Source organism: Vollenhovia emeryi, unplaced genomic scaffold (assembly GCF_000949405.1).
Source record: "Vollenhovia emeryi isolate VEMERY1.0 unplaced genomic scaffold, V.emery_V1.0 DF939138.1, whole genome shotgun sequence".
Lineage (NCBI taxonomy): Eukaryota > Metazoa > Arthropoda > Insecta > Hymenoptera > Formicidae > Vollenhovia > Vollenhovia emeryi.
This window is the reverse complement of record NW_011967228.1, coordinates 1,898,441-1,920,270: the sequence shown is the minus strand read 5'-3', so window position 1 is coordinate 1,920,270 and position 21,830 is coordinate 1,898,441. Positions and strand designations below refer to the sequence as shown.

Genomic DNA, 21,830 nt, shown 5'->3' with positions numbered 1-21,830 from the left:
GGTCGCTTCTCGGCTCTCTGAGCTAAGATGGAATTAGTCGCTTCTCGGCTCTCTGAGCTAAGATGGAATTTATTAAATGTTATTAAATGTTAAAAATTATTTTTGAACGTATCCCACACAGCATACTTTATTTGGGATATACTGAGGAATTCTAAATTATCCCAGACTTTTAAATATATTTTTCCTGAAAGATTTGTATATTTAATGCAATAATTAAGATTTCACATAATTACTCTGTAATAATCATATACATATTTGTATTTTTACAGTTTACCATATATAATTAACGATGTACAACTCTGCTGTTGCGAATCGTATCAGTGAGTGATAAATTACTTTTTATTTTTAATTGACGTTGCGCATACAATAACTTCTTTGCATGTATACAAATTCTTTTAGATTCATTGTGAATGAAGATTTGCAATTTAGAAATATACATTTGTATACACTAACTATTGAGGTAAAATCACTAATCTTGGTAATGAGAATTTAAGTAACAACGATTTTTGTTTCGAAACATAGTCTCGATTGAACAGAATTAATCGTTAATTTAATCAATACCAATAAGTCCGCAGAATAATACACAAAACGCAGTAACAGTTACGGAACAAAGTAATGTAAAATATTAAGTACGAAATTTTCCATTGCGTAGGCAGGCCAACGAATTCTCAACGTTTTTTTGGTTTTGTTTTTCACTCGGCGCGGTATTGTACGACGTTACGCGGGCCAATGTTTACCTGAAGGTCGCCGCGATATCACTCGCTCGCCGAACGTCATGCCGGTAAGCAGTGGCGAGAGTCGCTCCGCGCGTAGTATTACTTCTGCGTTATCGGTTTCCAAGACTCGATCGCGATGAATGCAGGGATAAAACACTATTGATTTGCACACCTTCATTAGTAACAAGTAACGTTCCTTGATTAATTACTAAGTTTCTACAACTTGTAACGAGAAACGAATTGCATGTTGAGGCGACGGCTCTTTATCAACGTATACATATTTCACGAGACTAACTCGTCTAAAATTTTAATGTAAACCGTGGTACTTTGTCGCGGTTACATTTCGTTTACGCAGTTTTGTTCAATTTGTTCAATTTTCGGGAAAAGAGGAAATTTGTACGACTTCGGCGTTCGCGTTGTAATTCGTTCTGTCATTCTTCGTAACTCGAATGGACAGGAAGTACAGAAAATCGTTTATTGCACGTCGTCACATTATGAAAATGATCTCGATTAACTGTTGCAATTATTGAATGACAAAGATTGTAAAATATCGTTTTGTTACGGACTAATAACTACTTTACCGCAGATTATGCCTCCGGTGCTCGCGTTGCGTTTTATATCGCCAATTCAAAAGTGTTTTATCCATTATCCTATTCTTCCGAATCAAAAATGCAAATTGTTAGTTTGAGTAATTTGTATGACAAAAAGTCACGCGATATTTGTTAATACTATTTCGTGCATTTCGCGATATTTCACATCGCGTACGGGAGTGTCCGAAATTTCGTGCGATCGATGATTTTTGCGAGTGAGTGTTGTGTGAGTGCCACAAGGAAATCTGAGAATGAGGAGGAGGCCCAGGAGGCCCAGGAGGCATCGGCCAACAGTGGAGAAATCGGTGAGGTGAGTGTCTTACATTTTTATGTTATTTGCTACTTGTGATTCTTAAAAATACACAATGCTCAATCACAAACTGCGCGCGCGAAGCGCGCGTTTTGACATCTCTGGTATTATCAGAATAACGATGTTATTGGAAGACATAAGAATTGAAATTAAAGCGTAATTCTGCAAAATTTATTTAATAAATTATTTTTAATCAGGCGTGTAAGTGGACAAAACTTTTTTAATTCAAGCTTTCGAGAGTGTTACAGATTTATTCTCCCGCCTGGTTATTTTTTTCCGATCAATATATTCTACTATTTCGTGTGTGTTCTTGCTGTTTTTTATTATCTTACCATCGTGTATTTAAGTGAAATATAATTGATAGCTTGTCGATTGATAATGATCTAGTTGCAAGCTTGGATCATGAACAATCGCATGCATTCAATCAAACAAGTCGGGCAAGTGCAATACGTTGGAATGGAAATTTACTTCGTTTGCATGCCGGAAATGTAAAACATGTATGCATCTGAATGATGGCGGTTGAAAGGAGTACAAGTGTACACGGAATAATCACTAGATCGCGTCAATTTAATAATCATTACTTACGAGATGACTTATTATTTCTCCCGTGCTCTTGAACATCAAGGTTCTCACTTTCCGTGATCATAAACAAATTTTTTAAATTATAGACATATATAATTCCATTGCGCTGGGATTTTCCATTCTGATCAACAGCTCGATCTACTTTTTTTACGTAGACGACGTACAATTGAATGTATTTCTTTAAATAGTCATTTAAATGTTTGAATCTGAGGCATCTCTATTCAAGTAGATTCTTTAGTTAAACCATGCATTCTACAAAAATACTGTATCTGTAATGTTGTATCTCTGTACACTATGTAAGTTGTACCGTAGAACGAGAGAGAAAGAACAAAAGGAAGAAACAGTTAAGGATCTACGGAGCTACAGAGCTCACGGAGTGCAAATTTTCTTACAGAATAAACTCCTAGGATTTAGATATTTAAAAAGAACAAGGATGTTTTTAAAACAAATTCGTGCTGTAGCTTGATTGGGATGCTCAGTAAACGAATAACAAAACTGCGCAGAATTACACATAAAGAGACACAGCATCAACGAGACATTTGTTGGTGTGTTGAATGAATTGTGGTTCACAATCCGTCCTTAACTCGAACTGCAACGCAGTGATTTACATATGTAAATCACATGTGCGTGTTCCTGTAAACGGGAGGATATAATAAAATGATTGTGCGGTATTTACTTGTACACGTAGGGCCCAACTTCTTGGAATCGTAGCTTGCTTTCCTCGCCGCTCAGGTATTCGTCGCGATTTGTCACGTTAAACAGGTAGACCTTGAGGTAGATGTCAACCTCGGGTTTTCGCCATAACTCAAAGATCTCACCGCCCTCGCCGAAGGTCACCTTCCACTTGAAAATCATTTCGTAGGGGTTATACAGTAGCACAAGACAGCCGCATATGAGGCTAAGCAGACCGAAAGTCATCAGTATGAAGGTATCTGTGAGCCAAAAAAGGAAAAGACGTTATTTAAGCGGGCGTTAACCAACAATTGTGGAGTCTTATGAAATTATATCGAAGCTATAAACAGCTGCAATCAGATATCCTTCTAACAAGACTGCTTTTACGCTATTATTTCTTGTGTTGCCCTTCTATACACACTCCGATCTTATCGTCAATTTCCTACGCGGTATTACTTTCCATGTAATAGGTTTGAGAGGCTCGATATTTTCGTACTCCTGCATCTTACAAACAGTTCAAAAACATATTTGTATTTGTTACAAATATGTTTTAATTATTAGCAATAGTAGATAACACTCGAAGATATCGAGAGCAAAGACAGGAGACCGTTGCATCTAATCTTGAAGATCGAAGAAGCTATATTTCGTCAAATGTTATAATACAAATTCTATCCTATTTCTGATAAATATAAAATTTCCTTCGTCCAAATACAAGACATTAAATAGTTATAATCAGCGCGACAGGGCAGTTGTGAAATATAATTAATTGTTTCTGCGAAATGATTCATTGGGGCAATGACATTACTGCTCCTAGTACTTTTCTATCTTAATTGCATTTGCAAATTTACGATTTTCAACCGCAGCGTTAATCCTAGCGATTTTGATCGTAGATAAATATGGCTTGCACGAATATTGCAGCAACTTTCGCAGATCTGTTGAGGTTTCGTAATTTATGCTCGCTGAGAGAAATACCCTGCTTTTCTTCGACCGACGAGTCGCGGCATCGTAACTTTTGCAGCAGGCATTATTGCGATATTGGAAATTACAATGGAGGGTCAATCGAGTGAACAAATAATCTTTTGATCGTGCGTGTATTGCGCGATCCCCTCTATAACTTTTCGCCGCGAGGATGAGAAATGGTACCCGACCGTTTACGGCGGTGGGCAACGATGAGTGCAATCAAGCAAGTACTTTGAAACTGAGAGATAGATTTTCCGTTCAGCTATTTTATCTTCAACATAAACGAAGATTGATGTAAATTTGCTCACTTTTGTAATAATCAATATTAGTATAATGTCAATTTATAAAGTCATTAGTCCTTTATAAACTCATACAAGAGCATTTACAAGTAAATTTCACGTACTCTCTAAAGTTTTGGAGCGAAAAAAGCTTTGCATGTTTTTTTTCATTTTTACACGTTTCATACATTTTTCGGATACTATTAAAAAAAAATAAGCTACACGTATGGAAACAAATCGCTCTTTTTAATTTAATAATCTAGTATTCTTTTATATATAATTTTCTGTATTTCATAATCAGAATATAGAATATAAAAATTGTGCGAAACAATTATATTAATTTTTAATTGATTTCTTTTCACAATTTTTATACTACCGTTTCCTGAGAATTAAATATTAATTGAAGAAATTAATTAATATTTCTTGAGTTAAATTAATTAATTATATAATTCCATTAAGTATTTAGTAATTGATACTATTAATTATATTTAATTATTCTTGCCCGATTGTGCGTGTGTTATTTATTGCGTGTGTGTGTCTGTCATTTACACTAACAATAAGATAGGCGTATTACGCAAATCCTTGGAGTATTAAAATTAAAATTTATTACGCAGTCGTCATGCATATCTGCGAATATCTGCGCATTATTGTGTTATCGCATACTTTATCCGGTCCAGGCAAGCGACACGAGGAAAAAACCTTGGACACAGAGGATTGCTTGTTTCGCTTCCGTTATATTCTCGGGCAGGGAGGGCGGTTTGTATTCCTGATTTTTCACCTGAATAATTTGTTCTTTAACGTAGAACCACTCTGTCATCAAGTTTAACGTATGCAATTTATTCGTATGGTTTTCTTTGCCTGACAGCCACGTGGTTATTTTATTTCTTGTTTTTTTGACGTTTACGATTATAGCGTCACCTATACTGCATTATGTATAATGTTATAGCATTACATATCCTTCTCTTAGCTGCTAACAGCCGGAATCTCTTTAACAAATTGATGTTTCTTTAGCGATTTTTCCTTTACTAAAGAATGCAATCTTCTTATTCATTCAATTAAAATTTAATTTAAGAAGACTTGTTTTTCGTTATTAATTACTTATTACTAAAAATGTGGTTACATAAAGAAATTATTTAATCGATTCGATTAACACTATAACTATTTCGTTTTTTTCTTTACGTAGCTCTCGATTGTATCTTTTCTCTAAACGTGATGAAAGAGTTAAGAGCTAATAAAAAAAACTGAGAAATGACCGATCAGATCTGTGTCAAAGACCTCGTCATTGATAAAAATAAATTTGGCGCGTAAGATGACCGTGAGATAATAATTTAGAACGTAACAAGTATAGGAAGTGTGCTAATAAAAGATGAGGACGTGAGAGATTACATTAGCGTCAACGTGAGCGATTGTTATTGCAAAACTCGCAGTTGTTGCGTTGTATGTCGAATCCAAGTGTCCTTGTGCTAATGCTATCGACACGAACGACATATTTTTTTCCCCCGCCGACTCTGAATGCTAATCGGACGTGTATCGCGGCGCCAATCTCTAGTTCCCCGATGCGCTTGATGACATTGTAACAATTAAGTAATCCTCTTATAGATTATGCCCAAGACATACCGATGTCAGTGTCTATTGCGGAAGTGTTAGGTGAGAGATTTATTCACGCGCTCATGTACGAAGGACATGTACGAGCGCTGCTCGATATTTATCACATAATCAAGGATTATCTCGTTGCGCGCGCTTCCCACGAACTTCCTATTTCCACACAAACGATCCGCAGATTTTAATAGATACGATCGCAAACAATCGAATATAAAAAAAAAATGTCTGCAACGGAGCAAGCTCTTTGAAATTAATGCGCATTATGCTAAAATATATTAGTCGCATAAACAGACGCATGTGTATACCGAGCAAGCTCTATGAAAAAATATTTTTTTTATCTGAATAACATCAAATTATTTGACGTGATTAAATAATCGTTATTTCAGTTAATTTCAATTTTAATCTTAAGATTTATATATTAATCCTTCAACAGTTGTAACAGTTAAGCGAGAAGTCAGAGAGTTCCTCCCTCGACGTGCTAGTCTGCGTTCGACGGATATATTTGTGCAAGTCACAACTGAAAATTGCGATTAAAAAGCGAAAGTTAAATTTAGCGCAGTACAATTAAGCTGTAAATGTCCACGTGTTCGCGCGTATGTCATGTTGCCATAGTTGTCCAGGTCATAGAAAAGGCGTTCTGCTCTCGCCTATTGCAAGATTGCTGGCAACGTACAGGGGCTCTGTCGTAATAATTTTCCGGTCGGGACGAGACTGCAAATGCATGATCAAATAGAAAGTGCATAGTTACTCGGCATGTTCCTCTATTCTACATTGTTTTACACTTAGCACGTACCGCGTACAGTAGTCACGTCCTTAAGTGTCAGACACGGCTCGTATCAGTACGAGGGAACTTTTATCAACTTCTCGTATCGATGACAAATTTGACACGAAGCATTTATCGGGGGAAAACATGTGACGATCGATCGATCCAATGGAAATAGTCAAGCCGGCAGTTCGTAAATGTCACTTTCTAATCTGTAATTATCTATCACTTATCTAGCGGTCAAGAATAAATAACAAGTATATAAATAAGGTAATGGCTCTGAGCAATTCCCCCGCCGGTTCGCAATGACGTTTTGATTTTGCGTAATGTAAGTAGTTGCCGGCAGTTTAATCCCTCGCGGTTTTCACTGCGACGAGACATAATCTGACAAAGAGAGCTTACGGGGTGTCCCGACCTTGATGAGTTTTTAATCTACTGTTTCCTAGGCAAAAATAAGGGACGCGCATTGTTTTACGCGGACCCATACGCATGTTTAGGGGGTAAAACAACCGCGCATACAGAGGCGTTTTCAATTACTTCTCAACGAGCTTTCCGAACGTAACTTTATCATATACAACTTATCATGATTAAATTCATTTAAAAGAAACATTTCATTTAGTGATAGAAAAATTAAAAATGTTAAAAAGACTTTAAAAAGACATGTCCCTTCTTCTTGTCTAGAAAGCAACATATCAAAAACTCATCAAGATCGAAGGGGGGAGGGGAAGGAGGACACCTCCTAAGGTTCCCTTGTGAGAAGGCGACGCGAGTTTCTCCCGTACGTTTTAGCCTCCGTTTGGATCGCGTTGCCATTTGCAATGCGAAATCAAATTGTTAATTCTACGGAGTTAGTTGTCCGCCGGATTTTACTGCGGTCGATTTTATTTGCGCGGTTTTGCGGCAAAGCCGACTGTTTAACTGGTCCGACCGCGTTCCGTTTATCTCGCATTCCTACGCCGGGTAACAGTCCTCGTCATCACTGTCTCGATCGCATTTTTGTCAGCATTCTTCATTCCGCGACGGGCCCTTATGTAACCCCAATAAATCCGCAAGTAGCGGTACCGCAATAGTAGTATATGCGCGAGCGCCGTTTGCATAACTGGCACTTGCTGACTGTTTTAACAGTGTCAACTTCTATCTTACGAGAGTGTCACCAATATTGATTTACGCGTTTACCGACCTACACGTGTACTCTTCTCTCGGAGTGTCAGCTTGTCCTACTTCCGTAAAAAAGGCAAAGAAAGAAATCGTGTTCTTTGTATTCAATAAAGCAAGACACTGATACGATTATGTATTTTCGATGTGGTATCATGCAAATAGTGGAACATCTCGCGGCATTTACCTATTTGTTTAATTATTTCCGGCAATTTTTCAACGCAACGCTGTGTTTCTTTTTAATTGGTTAACTCGATCGTTAAGCGGTATCGCACACGCGACTTTTTAATTTGTGGTTTCCACGGCGCATTGTTATATCTAATTGTAAATAAAATGGTCGTGGAATCAACAAATTGGTTTTTATGTGTGGTAAGTGCCCACACATTCGCACACGTGTGTTTAAACGACGAAGCCACGATCTGGAAATTTCTACTGGACATTTTGCCAACGCTTTATAACGAAACCGGTTCTCTGGCTGATCCTTTTTTGTTCTTGAAAGTTTCCAATGCCATTACCCCTCTTTGTAGGAAATATTCCATTAGATTTAATGCGCATTTATACGTCATTAGGCTTCTTCTCGTGGATTGTGCAAAACCAATTAAAATTTAAAACAACAAGTGCGTCACACAAGTTCGAACAGGAACTTTATATGATCGTTACATTCCTTGCGTTTTGCAAGGTACAAGTGCAACGTGTGTCAGTGCAATCTTCCTCTGTGCACTTCCAGATTCTCGTGTGAAATAATTTGAAGATTAATTAATAAATGTTAAAGGTGTGTTTTCATTAATGCACATGATTGATTTAACAAGATTGTAAAATTGACCTTTTCTTCGCAAAAATCTGAAAATTCAGGTTGGACTTCGTTTTCAGCTTACTTTATCTTAAAAGAATTCGTTAATGTGAAGCTCGATACTATAGATTTGTCGGACGTCGAAAATTAAAGCATCACGGGAAGAAATGGCATTCCACAACTCGTTTGTTAAGGAAGAATTCGATTCCGCACATTGGTATTCATAGAGAATTTCTACGTATGTATTCGAGACGGCTATCTGACAGAAGCGATCGCGCACTTTCGTACGAGCATTTTCTATGTGTATGTAAGTCCATAAAAATGATAATTAGGAGGATAAGTGCGAGCTATCGCCTAGATGGACAGCTGTGTCGTTTTAGGTCAATGGTGAAGCTGCGTATTGTGCAGGATGAGAAAGCATCAGCCGTGGAAGATGCATCGCGTCTGTAACTTGACAGCTAACTGTCCGGTCCATTCATGACTCGTCGTATTCCGTTAAAGCAGATCGCATAGAGCGAGACCCCAGCCGCGACGATGACACATTCCTCGCGCGCGCGCGGCAAATAATGATCAGCGGCTACCTGTTACGAACAACGCACTCGTGATCCGAGTGCGAAGATGAATAGGCTGTATTTGGGCGGTTTAATTTCAGCACATCTACCATCGTGAATCACGCGCTTACGTCTCACGAATATTTAATAAACGTTTCCCCCCCCGTTTGCATTTCTGGCGAAACAGAACAATCCGGCATATTTACTGCGGAGATGTAAAACATCCGCTTCTGCAAAGGTCAACGAGTTAAATCAAAACGTGATAAACTTCATTTAAAATATCGTCTCTGGATAAAATTGTTTTTGCGACGGAATTTGCGTGGTGAAAGTTGCGAACGCTTGACGATCTTCCTCTTAACTTTTATAATATGTAAATTTTATTATAGTTTAATAGAAAAGAGAATATCGAATGCGTGGATTTTGCTTGATGAGATCGTCCTTTCAGTTTGATGGCTAGTTTTCATTATCGAAAATTATTCAACAGCTTCAGCGGTTTTAACATATCCAGCATTTTTTATGATACAGAAAATTTACTGCGAAAAATATTACCTCAGCCAGGATTTAAACCTGGACTTCTCTAATCTCTAGGCGGGCGTCTCATTAATTCGGCCACTTATGGTAAGCATCTGTCGCAATGTCGCAATAACAGTATAAAGATGGTATCTTCGCGTCTATTTTTCGACTTAATCAATTCACGGAAATACTTCAATTAATTATTCGGTAAACTGCTTTAATAAATATCTTCATAAATAAAGTAATCTTTGTTTCTTATAATATCTTGTAAATAAGTTTACGATAAATCTTGTCAAGCTTCGAAATAAAACGATCGTTAAAACGCGCGTGCCGTACATGTTTCATTCGCCTTCGCTGAACACTCGCGTTTCTCATTCGGACAATAAACGTGCGCGGTCAATGTAAAATAAATCCGTGCTCGCGAAGTGTTTTATGGCGTTTTGACAATGACTTTAAAGGTACCGTCAGAGGCGATATTCGATTCGTGAAGTAGCTAACGATCGAGACTTCAGTCTCCTACCATTACCTACCTTAAGGGGGCATAGGACTCTTTTGGCTTAAAAAATTCGGAAATTTTTTTGCATATTTTGAATGCTTAATGTCTTAAGAATGTTACCCCAAAGCCGGTTTTTGAAATTCGAAATAGTTTGGAAGTTACAGCACTTTAAACGGCTTTGTGCACAGCTGTCTGTAGCCTTGTTGCAAAACTTTAAACGCGATTTTCTCGAAACTGCTCTTTCAAAATCGGTACCATGGATAACTCAAGGACGGATCAACCGATTTACTTGTGTTTTTTTTTAAATGAAAGCTTATAAAATTCTCTAGTCCCTATCGGATGCTTTTTTCGATTCTTTGATTTTTTATATTTTTTTTCCAGAAAGAAAGTAAGAAATGTTGCCGAAAATCGATGTTTTACGTTTAAAAGTCCGCCATTTTGTTAAAAATAAAAAATTTTAAAATTCCATCCGATAGGGACTATAATTTTTAGTATACTTTAAGGTCTTTCTTGAATTTTTTGTCTCAGATAATCCAACTCGGAGATATCTCTGGTACCGCAAAACGCTGCATGCCGTGCAAGGTCTAAAGCGAGAGACGGTTGACAGAGTATTTTTCAATAAATTTTAAAATATACAATTGTAAATAATAGTTAAAAAATGTATATTTATTTATTAAAAACCCGATTTTTATAGCTTATATATCTTTCCCAAAAATAATCATGAAAAAGACATACATATTACAGCCGAAAGAGTCCTATGCCCCCTTAATGCGCTTTCTATTTCTCTTTTAGAACCCATCGGTCGTTGACCTGAACATCATGTTTACGACTCTTTCATTTGACACAGTTATCATAGTCAGGAGATTTTAAGTCGATCGACGGCTTTTATTAAATCGAACAAGAATAAAAAGGTATGTCACGTGTACGCGGCACGCTTTTAACCGACTTCCACTTTCACGCACGAGTACGTAAGTAAATCATTGACGTTTGCAGTAATATTTAATTGATTTCCCTTTCGCGCGTTATGTCGTGCACGAATTCGTTCGTAACTAAATATGACAAATCGGTTCGTTAATCAAGCATTTTTATTTTTCCTGCAACGTCTCTTTCTTGCCGTGAGTCCTTTCTACTCTTGTAATTACATTATTACATTAATAACGACACGAGGCAATCACTGCTAACCGATATGTAATACTTTGAGAAGATAATATCTTCAATTAGCGCTACTTCGGAAATAACAGTGCTAAAGATTTCTTCAATTTTGCCAAGCGTTTCAAAGAAATGAAGCTTATTATAAGTTCACTCATAATTTTCTAGACGAGTTAAATGTATATTGTATATGTATATATAAAGAATGTATTAATAATCGCGTAAATTATAAGTTATCTTATACTTTGGAAACTTTGTGCGGAATTTAGGCATGGGCGACTTTTGTGTCGCGTGAAAGTCTTTAAGTCGTCTTTTAAATATGTACGCCTTTTAGACACGCGTGCTGTATGGGATGTAAATAAAATTTCGCTACACGTATAAACGTCGCCAACTTAACGGTTTAATCGGGACAGTTCTGTCAGTATTGAAATTAGTCGAAACTCTACAAAATTCAGTCTTAATATGCGGAATTAATCGTTACGTCGATATGCATATGTATTTGCAACAAATAGAAAAATAAACCAATCAAAAACATAAACGCCATAAAAATACAGTATATGGATTCACATAGTAATTTAATTGGCTACGTCCACCTGCGCCAGGTCCTAAATGGCGTTTATAATTGATTTAAATCTTAAAAAGGACCGAGTTAAAACTTGGAAAAATAAACGTAGAGTGCGACTGGTGACAAATGAACTTATTACAGTCACTATATTTATGCACATTACTCTTGAAATATCAGACGACCAATTTCATGCATATTTGCATTAGATAGAAAAAACTTGAAATGCAAGATGTAACAAATGAACTGACCAGAGTTACTGTATTTATGCATGTCTCTCTTGAAATATTAGACTACGATTATCATTGGGGAGAGACGCGAAGTCATGGTCATAATTACTTCGATACATCGAGATACGATTCTATAAGCTAATTGTAAGAAGCAATTGAAAGTAATTTCAACATTACTGATTTTCAGACGTTTATGCCGCAAAACAGAAACAAAAGTTGAATTTATTTAATTCACATTTGTTTAAAAATAAAATCCGGTCGAATTAATTTACTTAATTCATTTCGGAGCTGTTACAATGCTACATTTTAATTAAGAGCGATCTTTAGAAAAAGTCACTCTTTGGATTAATATTTTCCAGCTATAGAATTGTTTATAAGATTTGGTCGAGACTGTCAACGAGACGTGTGTCTCGGGTAACCAAGTATGAAACGTGACTTGCTGCCAAATGGCTAATCAGAAGAGGGCTTATAAACAACGGGCCACGTTCCTTTGTGTCAATAATTAGGTACATCTGTCGATTGCAATCTCTTCCGTGAAAAAAACGACATTGCGTGAATCAATCATTGAAGATATGCCGAATTGTATGCGTTGGCGTTCTGGGCCAAACAAAGATTGCTTTTGCGCGAATCAAGCACGTATTATCGCACTATCAATGCACTCGCTAAGCTTTCAATATCCAGATGTGAAATGTGTGGATAAAATATTTTTGCAGTCGCATTATCTTTTCGTACAAATGAATTCGTGTATAGATCCGGAAATTTTTTCCGACTGTCCATGGAAAATTGCACATAGATCAGTAATTATAAATGATTAATTGTAGCGTTACATATTCCATTAATTTCAATTAATTTCATTGTTTGAGTTATTGAGCAGCAAATTTCAATAATGTACATAGCTGAAGAAGGAGAAGATAAGCAGAGTTACAAAGTGACAGGACGTTAAATAGATCTTAATCATGCTTTGTAAAAGTTAATAATAAACAGCACGTACAAAGATTAATCGCACTGAATTAATCGCACGTAAAAATAAAATCACTTCTAATCATTTTCATGAATCACGACATGGAATTGCGCCATGATTAACGATACAACCCGTATAATTGTGATCTCTGAACATAAATTTTATCAATCTTGTCTATGTATCCCCCCCCCCCCTCCCACACACACACATACACATTATCATTGTAACGTCCTGTCGCACGAGGTCAATTAAGTCAGTGTAAACTCATTTTTCAAAGGTGCGTAATACAATGTAAATTACAAATTCAATCGTTATTAGTCAATCATTGTTGTTGCCAATAACAAAGATGAATAATAAAGATTGCGTTCATGGTTTCAATTAAAATTGTTTTTTACACGCTTCTCTGATCTTCTCCGATTCACTTTTTGTGGAACAGTTTTTTTTTGTGAATAGTACTTTTAATATTTCTTTAATTATTTAAACGATTATTTTTAAAATACTTTAAATCCAATTATTTCCTTTAATGTTCACCAACAAAGAAAAGTTGTAAGTCTACTTTCAAGTATCTTTTTCATTGCGTAATTCTAACATAAAAGATATAAAATGTATATGTCTTTTTGCGTTTGGATACGTAGAAAAAATCCTTTACCTTTTCGGTATATTTGAAGCGTGAAAGAATTCGATTATCTGTTCAATTATTTTCTGGTTCTTTCTTTGAAATAGAGCTATTATCCGCAACAAATTATATATTGTGGATTTGACCGGCGGTACACTTAACAAGTGCACTTTGTGATTTAAACAATTACGCTGGCATGTACATGGCCGTGTGAAAATTTTTACCATGAAATTTTCAATGTTGCAATCCGGGGGAAGTCATTACCTTACGCAAGGCTAAAACGGAGTGATTTGATCGACATTGCCTCAGTTGCAATTTTCGGTCCAGCTCTTGTCTTTTCTTCGTATTCCTGAATTGTATCTTTCAATATTAGGACCGGTTTGCTCGTTGTAATCACGCACATCTCGAGTTGCTCAATTTTAAACTGAGTTTCTGTATTGAAAAATCCGGGGGGGTTTTTTTTAAAAAGTTTTTAAGTTTAAAGGTTTTTTACTTAAAAGTCGAATATAATTTATTCGCGATGCAAGAATGTCTAAAAACTGGTACATATTTACGAGGATCTTTTGACCTATCTTCAAGATAACGGATAACTTAATGCATTTTCTTCCTTTGTAAATATATAACACATATATTATGCCCCTTAACAGATTTTTTGTGTATTCAATATTGAAATGCAAAAAGTAATTTGAAAACCTAGATCGTAAAATAAAATATAAATGACCAATTTAAAATCTTACGAATTAATTTCCACGGAATGTATCTTTTTTATTGTTGTTCATTTGATGGTTATCGCGAATGCGATTCAAAATCAATTATATTTATGTAAAAAATTAATTTGAAAATCTAGGTCGTAAATTAAAATAATCGTCCTATTCAAAATCTTATCAATTCATTTCCACGGAGCGTATCTTTTTTATTGCTAGTTATTTGATGGTTATCGCGAATGCGATTCAAAATCAATTACATTTATGTAAATCACAAACACATTAAGTGCTTAAATATAATTAATAGCGCATTAAATATCTTCAGATTTCAATAGGTCGGTAAGATTGCGTGCACTACGCTAATTTGTCTAAATCATACAGGAGAATCGGAAATAGACCGGAACATGTTGCGTGCTTCCCACGTACCTATACCTTTGAATGCTTTCGATAATACTTAGTTATGATAAGTTATCATGTATTTATTACTGTTTTTAGGTAATACCAGTCTCTTGTTTTATCTAACGAACTTTTTTTTATTTATTTCACTCCACGTAATTGTGAATTTAGGCTGTCACGAAGGTGCTAATCTAAAGCCATTTCGACCGTGGAGTCAGTTTCGAACGGTAAAAATAAATGTATGATAGCCAATTTCTTTAGAAATTTATCCAGAACATTTATATAGCTCTTCTTAAAATATCACACAAGAATAAGTGACTCTAAAGTGATTCTATCCTTATGGGAAATATTTCTAGTTAGAACTGACTGAAAGTAATTGAAAAATGTAGTCCACAAATAGTCCGTGCATTAATAATTTTGTATGTCCAATTTTGGAATATAGAATGAAAAATATTTCAAATAACGATCGATTAAGTCCGATCTATTAATTTCTTCGGAATATATCTACTGTAACTGTCCCTTAACTGTCGCCACGAGTGCAATGGTTGTTATAAAATTTATAATATTATACAAAATCACAATAAGCAACAAAGAGTTTATGATATGCCTTTCTTCGCGAATGCCCACATGTAACTAAGACGAATTTCGTATTTATGGAAAACAGCAACAGTGGTACATTGAACAGCTACGTTATAATTCAGAGTCAGGCTTGTTTTCGATAGTCTTTCCCCGTAGGCGCCACATTTAAGGATAGTTAGCTTCACATTTACATAGCGTAGCCTCGTATCTACTCGACGTTGCCGGATTATTGTTTCTGCGATCGGGGAATAAAATGGTGCCCACCGTTACTCGACCCTGAAACGAGACTTCCTCTTACTTACTTTTCGACCATTTCCGTCTGCCATCGTCGGAATGCACTGGTAGACTGGCATTGAAGAATTTATTCACCACCACAGAGGACTTTCTTTGAAGGTTCGTCAACGACCTCGTCTCCTCCTGCTCAACCAGTTTATTGCCATTGGGGTTGGTGTTCACCGACGTGTAGATCTGGCGGCGCGACAAGGTGTTCCAGATCACCATAAAATCCTTCATTTTCCCGGCAGTTCAGACTTCCGCTGTGCGAGTAACAAGGGGAGCGTACTTTATCTACTTGTCGTCGATTCAGTAGTAACGGTAGGCTACGGCCGACGATAAAGGCAGGTCTACACTTCTGGCGCACGGCTTGATGACAGCTTGCACGTCGGGGATTATAATGCCGTGTAACTCCCCGACGAGACACGCCCGCTGATTATAGGCGCGATTTCAACACTCTTGATTTTCGGTTTTCCGAACTTCAGTCCAAAGACCCCTCACTTTCTCCCGCGCGGCTCGACTTCGACGTCCGCTGGATGTCCTCCAATGCGTCCTCGCCAACGACCCTCCTCCGATCACTATTGATCCCGAAATCTTTCCCGGGGCCGGGAAATTCGCGATACGATTTCCAGTGGCAACGCGCAGAATAGGATTGTTGTTCTCGCTTTATTTCCGACGGATGACTCGAAGCCTACCACGAGGAGGTCTCGTGGCACTTGGCCGATCGCTCGAGATCCACTCCGGCTCGTTTGTCTATTTCTTCATCTGTCGTGCGATACCTCGATCCCCGTGACGGTGCGATACGCGCGGCATAAGTTTCGGTGCAAGAGTGGCGGTACGGATCGGTGGAGATTTGGAAAATATCGCACTCCCACTACACTATGACCACGCTTGTCGCTGGCCGCGGTGGTGGTGATCGACGAGCACGTGGAACACCATCCAATCGGGTCACGAGATTGCTGTCCCACCGCAGGGAGCTTGTGGTACCTGTTGCTAGCTTGCGAACCGTAGGTTCGCGCAACTTTGGGAGGAGGCATCTCAAGGTTGTTCGTGCAGCGGTCAACAGACCCTCACGTTTCAGAACAATACCGGCTGCCCTTAACGGCCGCGATCGCTTCTCGGAAGTTTCCAGGATGGACTTTGCATGTAGCGAGAGGGTCTAACATATTGCATTCGGACTCGTTTATGATAAGTTTATGATACGAGAGAATATATTAACCTTTGCACGAGGAAAACTATAACAAGGAGAGCGCCTTTAGTGCGCTATAAATTAAAAGATACAAGACGTATGAAGCAATTACAACCGCAACCTCAAATAAAACGGTGTTTGTGGTCGTAATCTTGAAAACGCTCGCGCTCTAGAGAAAGCACGACGATTAAGTATAATACAACTACTTTCCGAACTGAAGAGATTACAAAAGTAAATTGACGTGAACAGGCCGCGAATTTAATTTGAAATTTGATTTATCTTTCAATGCTACATTCGCTCGATTGCCTACAATATCACTTATAAACTTGCGTTGTCTTAAAATAATACGGTATCTCTGCGCAGGAAAAGTGTCACAAGTCGAAAACAACAATTTTACGGAACGATTTTCAACTTTCAGTCTGCTTACAGATTGCACGCGGCCGCATGGTTTACTAAATTGTTTTTACCCTTTTTTTTCCTTTGTAGCCTTGATAGATCTTTCTCCGTAATCGTACTTTTCATTTAAACATACCTTCTCTTCACCGTCATTATTTTTAAACGAGATACAATCGTCGCGTCGATCTCTCTTGACGAAACTTTTGTAACTATTTCTGACGCTTTCTTGGAGATAAAAGTACACACGTTTTCAAGTTGATCAATTAGAAAAATGCAAAAACTCATGCTTTTGATTCGAGTCACTTTCCTTGTACAAAGGCGATGCACCATCGTTCACCGTTATACATGTGGAACTACGTTTACATATTATTACACAACTAAACAACATTGTATGCCATTACGTGTGTTGCTTTGCTTTAGAACATAGAAAAACGAATGTTTATCAGTTGCAAGAGATCAATCAAATCCTACCTTTCGCATTAAAATATTTCAGTAACGTTTGTTTTCACTGGAATTTTATGTAATATGCATCGATAAGCGTCGCTGAAAGCCTTTCTTCTTCAGATCGTTCAACCTAGTTATACATAACGTATCTCTACCGACCAGAGTTTCGCGATCTACTAAAGGCAAGAAAATCAACGCTGCAATCTCTCGAGAAAGAGTCGTAACTGTTCGATAGTACTTATTACGCAATTGGGATCGATTACGTGCCATGAAGCGCAACGAGCGCCGAGCGAGTGCATTATTAAACGTCCGCAATTCCGCATAAGCTCGTTTGTTTTAGGATAAAAATAATCCCAATACAACTACGTAGGAAAATAAAAATGGTAATTGAGGTTCATCGAATGCCTCGCTACGATGATCGCTTGTTGTAAAGATCTTCAGGCCGGTATTCATAGTCGATTCTTATTTCAAAATCATCTCAAGTGTTGTCTTAAGAGGCTAATACGGCTCTTTGATTGGTTAAAAACACATTAAGAGTATACTTAAGATGATCTTAAATATAACACCGGCCTTATATATAGAGCCGAGATCGTTGCTGGTCAATTCGATTGTGAAAAACGCGTGCGGGATTCACGTCCTTGTCGATCCTGTTCCCGCAAGTTCATACGGTCCGACGTCATTGAACGCGTATGTTGGAAACGATGTGTCACGGTTTTTTTACGATCCGGTAGTGTCAGTCGTAGTGGTAAACCGGTATCGTTCACCCATGTCGAGGGGAACCCCCGACAGGTGACGCGTGATATGCCAGAGGAGGAAGAGGATTTTTCCACGTTATACTTGATTACTCATTTGCGCATAGGTATTTACCGTTTTATCAGACATTTATTCGGGAATTTTGCACTATATTTTCCTTTCATTAACACATTCCATTTAGCCATCGTTGCCTAAGAGCGTGATTAACTCGTCACGCTTTAAATATTTTACGTTAAACGTTTATTTAGTATTTTTTAGTATTATTTTAACATTATTAGTATTTATTTATAGCATTTTTTATTGCAATATGTGGAACATTCGAGTTCGACGGAAAGCCAATTTCCATGTTTTGTGCGGGGTCCTTTTTCTACGGTTCGTGACTAATCTTTTTTCTCGTTATTGTCTCTGAGCAACTGATAAATTCTGATACGACTTATACAATTACGAAAATAAGATGTGAAGTGAGAATGATAATAATTATTTTGATTCTAAAATATTAGTAGTTTTATATAAGTAAATGTAAACGTGTGATTGCTATTTTATGGTCAGTTTTCGAATGCACAATATTAAATTTTGCATTGCAATTTTTTCCTGCGAGTCGCAGATATCTCGACGTTTCTTCTCGTCTCGTATGTTTGAAATTCGAATAGGCAGATGTGCGATTTTTTGGCTGTTGCGAAACAAAAATTGAATTTTTGCTTATCTGATGCAGCGCTGTTTTAAATATAAACTTCCACATCCGCGAAAGGAACGAGTGTGTAAATGTGTTTGCAACTTCAGTGAACTTCACCGGTTCTCATAGTGAGCGGCCTTGTTTAACGCTCAAGGTTAAAAAATACACGTAATTTATTGCATGATACGCAAAGCATTTCCTCTTGTTTGTAGTCGCTTACTTTCTCATACCTTGAAAGAAAGACGGGATGCCAATTTATATAAATCGGCGTCTACTTGGACACTGTTAAAATATGAGAATTAAAGTTCGGTAACATATATGTATAATAAGATAATTAAATCTCAAAGTTGATTCAGTAAATTGTAATGGAGTTGCAAACTTAAATGACTGCAGAATTTTATCGTAGCATCATCCTTGTTGCTTTTAGTGAAGAACTAATTATAAGTTAAATATATCGAATAGCTTTTGTGTTCCGGATAAACGTCACACATAAAAGCTTTCGAACTGTAAATGATTAAATATTGCAGAACTTGAATTAGTACGCAGAAGTTTATTTTAACTGACAACTAACGACGAAATTCTGGCATTACTTAGCTAATAGTGAAACTAATTGCACCTTCACGTAACAGCGCAGACTATCGTGTCTTAATTAATTCTCATATTCGTCTCAGATGTCGCACTGATTCATATCTTCTCTCTTAGTGTGTAAACGTTTATTACACGTTGTCACGGACTGTGAGCACATTGCCGACTGTGCACATGTGTAATTTTGACTTTCGACGTTCCGTTAACCCCGTGTCGAAACGTTCGCAGTCAACGAAGCTTGAACGCGGCCATCGGCATTATCATGATAGCGGGTTTCCCGATTATCCGCCCGTTGTATTCCTGCGGCATCGCCGATATCGATTATAGCGACATAATCCGGCGTCACTGGGTTTGGCCCCGGGGTTATCCTGTTTCCACTCCCACATCGTAAAGAGGAACTGATATATCTCGGAGATTAAAAATAAAATCGTCGCCTCGTGCTTGAGGCAGTGCCCGCTAAAGTCAATGTACCGTAGCAATATTCGCACACTTTAAAGTAAGTTTCCTTTTTCTCGGAAGTATGTGTCTCGTGTGCAAATAATGAAATCCAAAGTGGGGAGTACCTAGCTGTTTTATATTATTTTATAAGTAGGTAATATATAATGCGCGAATATTATCTGACAAGGAAGAGCGGCGATAAAAACAAGGAAGAAATAATATGATAATACGTTTTAAAACGAAGATATTAGAGACGAAGATATATTGGCTTGTGGAATCTACGTTGTTATTGCAACTTAAATCTTTCTTTTCATCTGAAGAAATATTTTCTGCAAAAATTTTAGTAGTGAAAAAGTCATTTTTGTTAAATTTTTTTAATGTTTTGAAGAGAAAGGAGCTTGCATAAAATTTTCACAGAAACGCGTTATTTTCTATTTGACTTGCGATGAATGAATGAACGAATAAAGACGTCATTACATAAAAATCGAGATTGATGGTAATAATCAGTGCTAAGGTCACACTCGTAAATCGCTTATCTTAATTAAACGTCGGGCTTAATATTTGTTATATCATTTTGCACATCCGTCTTATTGCATTAACATTCTTTAATTAGGCATAAGACTCTTATAAAATTTTATACTGATAGTTCTGGTTCAGCGCTGTTATGATCGACGTATCGTTAATTGTTATAAAAATTCCAGGACTTTTAAATTCTTTTGACGCAAACAAGTGCGCACGTGCCTCTTGAATAAAATAGTCGTCAAGCAGAATGATATTTGCGTCTCGTTTCGTTTCAAGCTCATCGAGAAATTACGATCAATTTGTGATTTCTTAATAAGCGTAAAAATCAATCAACTTCCTCGAACATTTTTCAGAGCATCGTAACGAATCGTTGATAACGCCGGTTGGTGTTTATAATTTCTCCAGTATCTGTAGCTTGTATGAACTATCAATATTATCCTGTTTGTCATTTATTTATACAGCATCGTGGTTGTAAGTGATAACTGTTGCTACATACGGGTTGTCTATCATACGCACGTGTTAACAGAACACGTTTCCGTCCACGTTGACGCGCACGCGTTAATTCGCATTCACAACGTTGACAGGTGATCTTAAAAGGACGCGTAGACATTGCAAGATCACGCTATTTTCTTTTTACGTCACATTATTACGCATTAAGTTGCTTCAGATATTCATGCGTATTTATTACGCAGTCTGCGTTTGTCAAGACCAATTTTCTCTCGACACAATGGAACAAAAGATTGTCCGTATGACAACAGCGAATTGCCGGTGATGAAGCGATTTATATCGCAATAAATGTTTCAAAATTTGGCAAAAATTAAAATTAAATTTTATTAAAAAGGAATTAAGAATTTAATTAAATCCTTGATGCATTTCTCACGTAGCATTTTAACATAACTCTTTTAAATTCTAATATTTTTATAGATAGTTCTTCTAACATTTACTGATAAAATTTCTCTCTTTAGAAGATAAAGTGCATTGTTACATCATTAAATAAACAGATTATGCATTTTGATAAGTTACTGTATGCTCCTTTGTGCTAAAGTGTTTTAAGCAATCAAAGAGAGCCGTAAATGTGATAGCTAATTGAAGAATATATGATGCATAAAAATCACATGTTATGATCTCGTACTTGAACAAGTATCTTAATTGTATGAGACGTTTTACGATATGTCTATGGCCTAACGTCACGAATACGATAAGATGTAATAAAAGACATCTATCACTTACAGCGTTACTTCAAGTTATGAATGCTCTATGTGACTTATGTTTTTCTCCCCTCTTCTAACAGCGATTATCAAGTTTAATGTACATACATATATCAAGTGATCCAACTAGTTACATATTAAGTATAGAGATAATAATTCCAAGTTAAGAATTTG

The 21,830-nt window shown here is 36.9% G+C and overlaps 1 protein-coding gene across 3 annotated transcripts in view; it reads right to left on the bottom strand.

The window, feature by feature from the left end:
- LOC105567392 (scavenger receptor class B member 1) overlaps positions 1 to 21,830 on the bottom strand; it is a 40,692-nt gene that overhangs the window by 12,298 nt on the left and 6,564 nt on the right. For 2 of the 3 annotated variants that reach the window (XM_012022239.1, XM_012022240.1), the window contains one exon: positions 2,875 to 3,130. In XM_012022239.1, the coding sequence (XP_011877629.1) occupies positions 2,875 to 3,130 (256 nt within the window). Of the gene's footprint in view, positions 1 to 2,874; positions 3,131 to 15,477; positions 16,382 to 21,830 lie in introns of those variants that run through there. The other variant, XM_012022238.1, reaches the window with a different exon arrangement.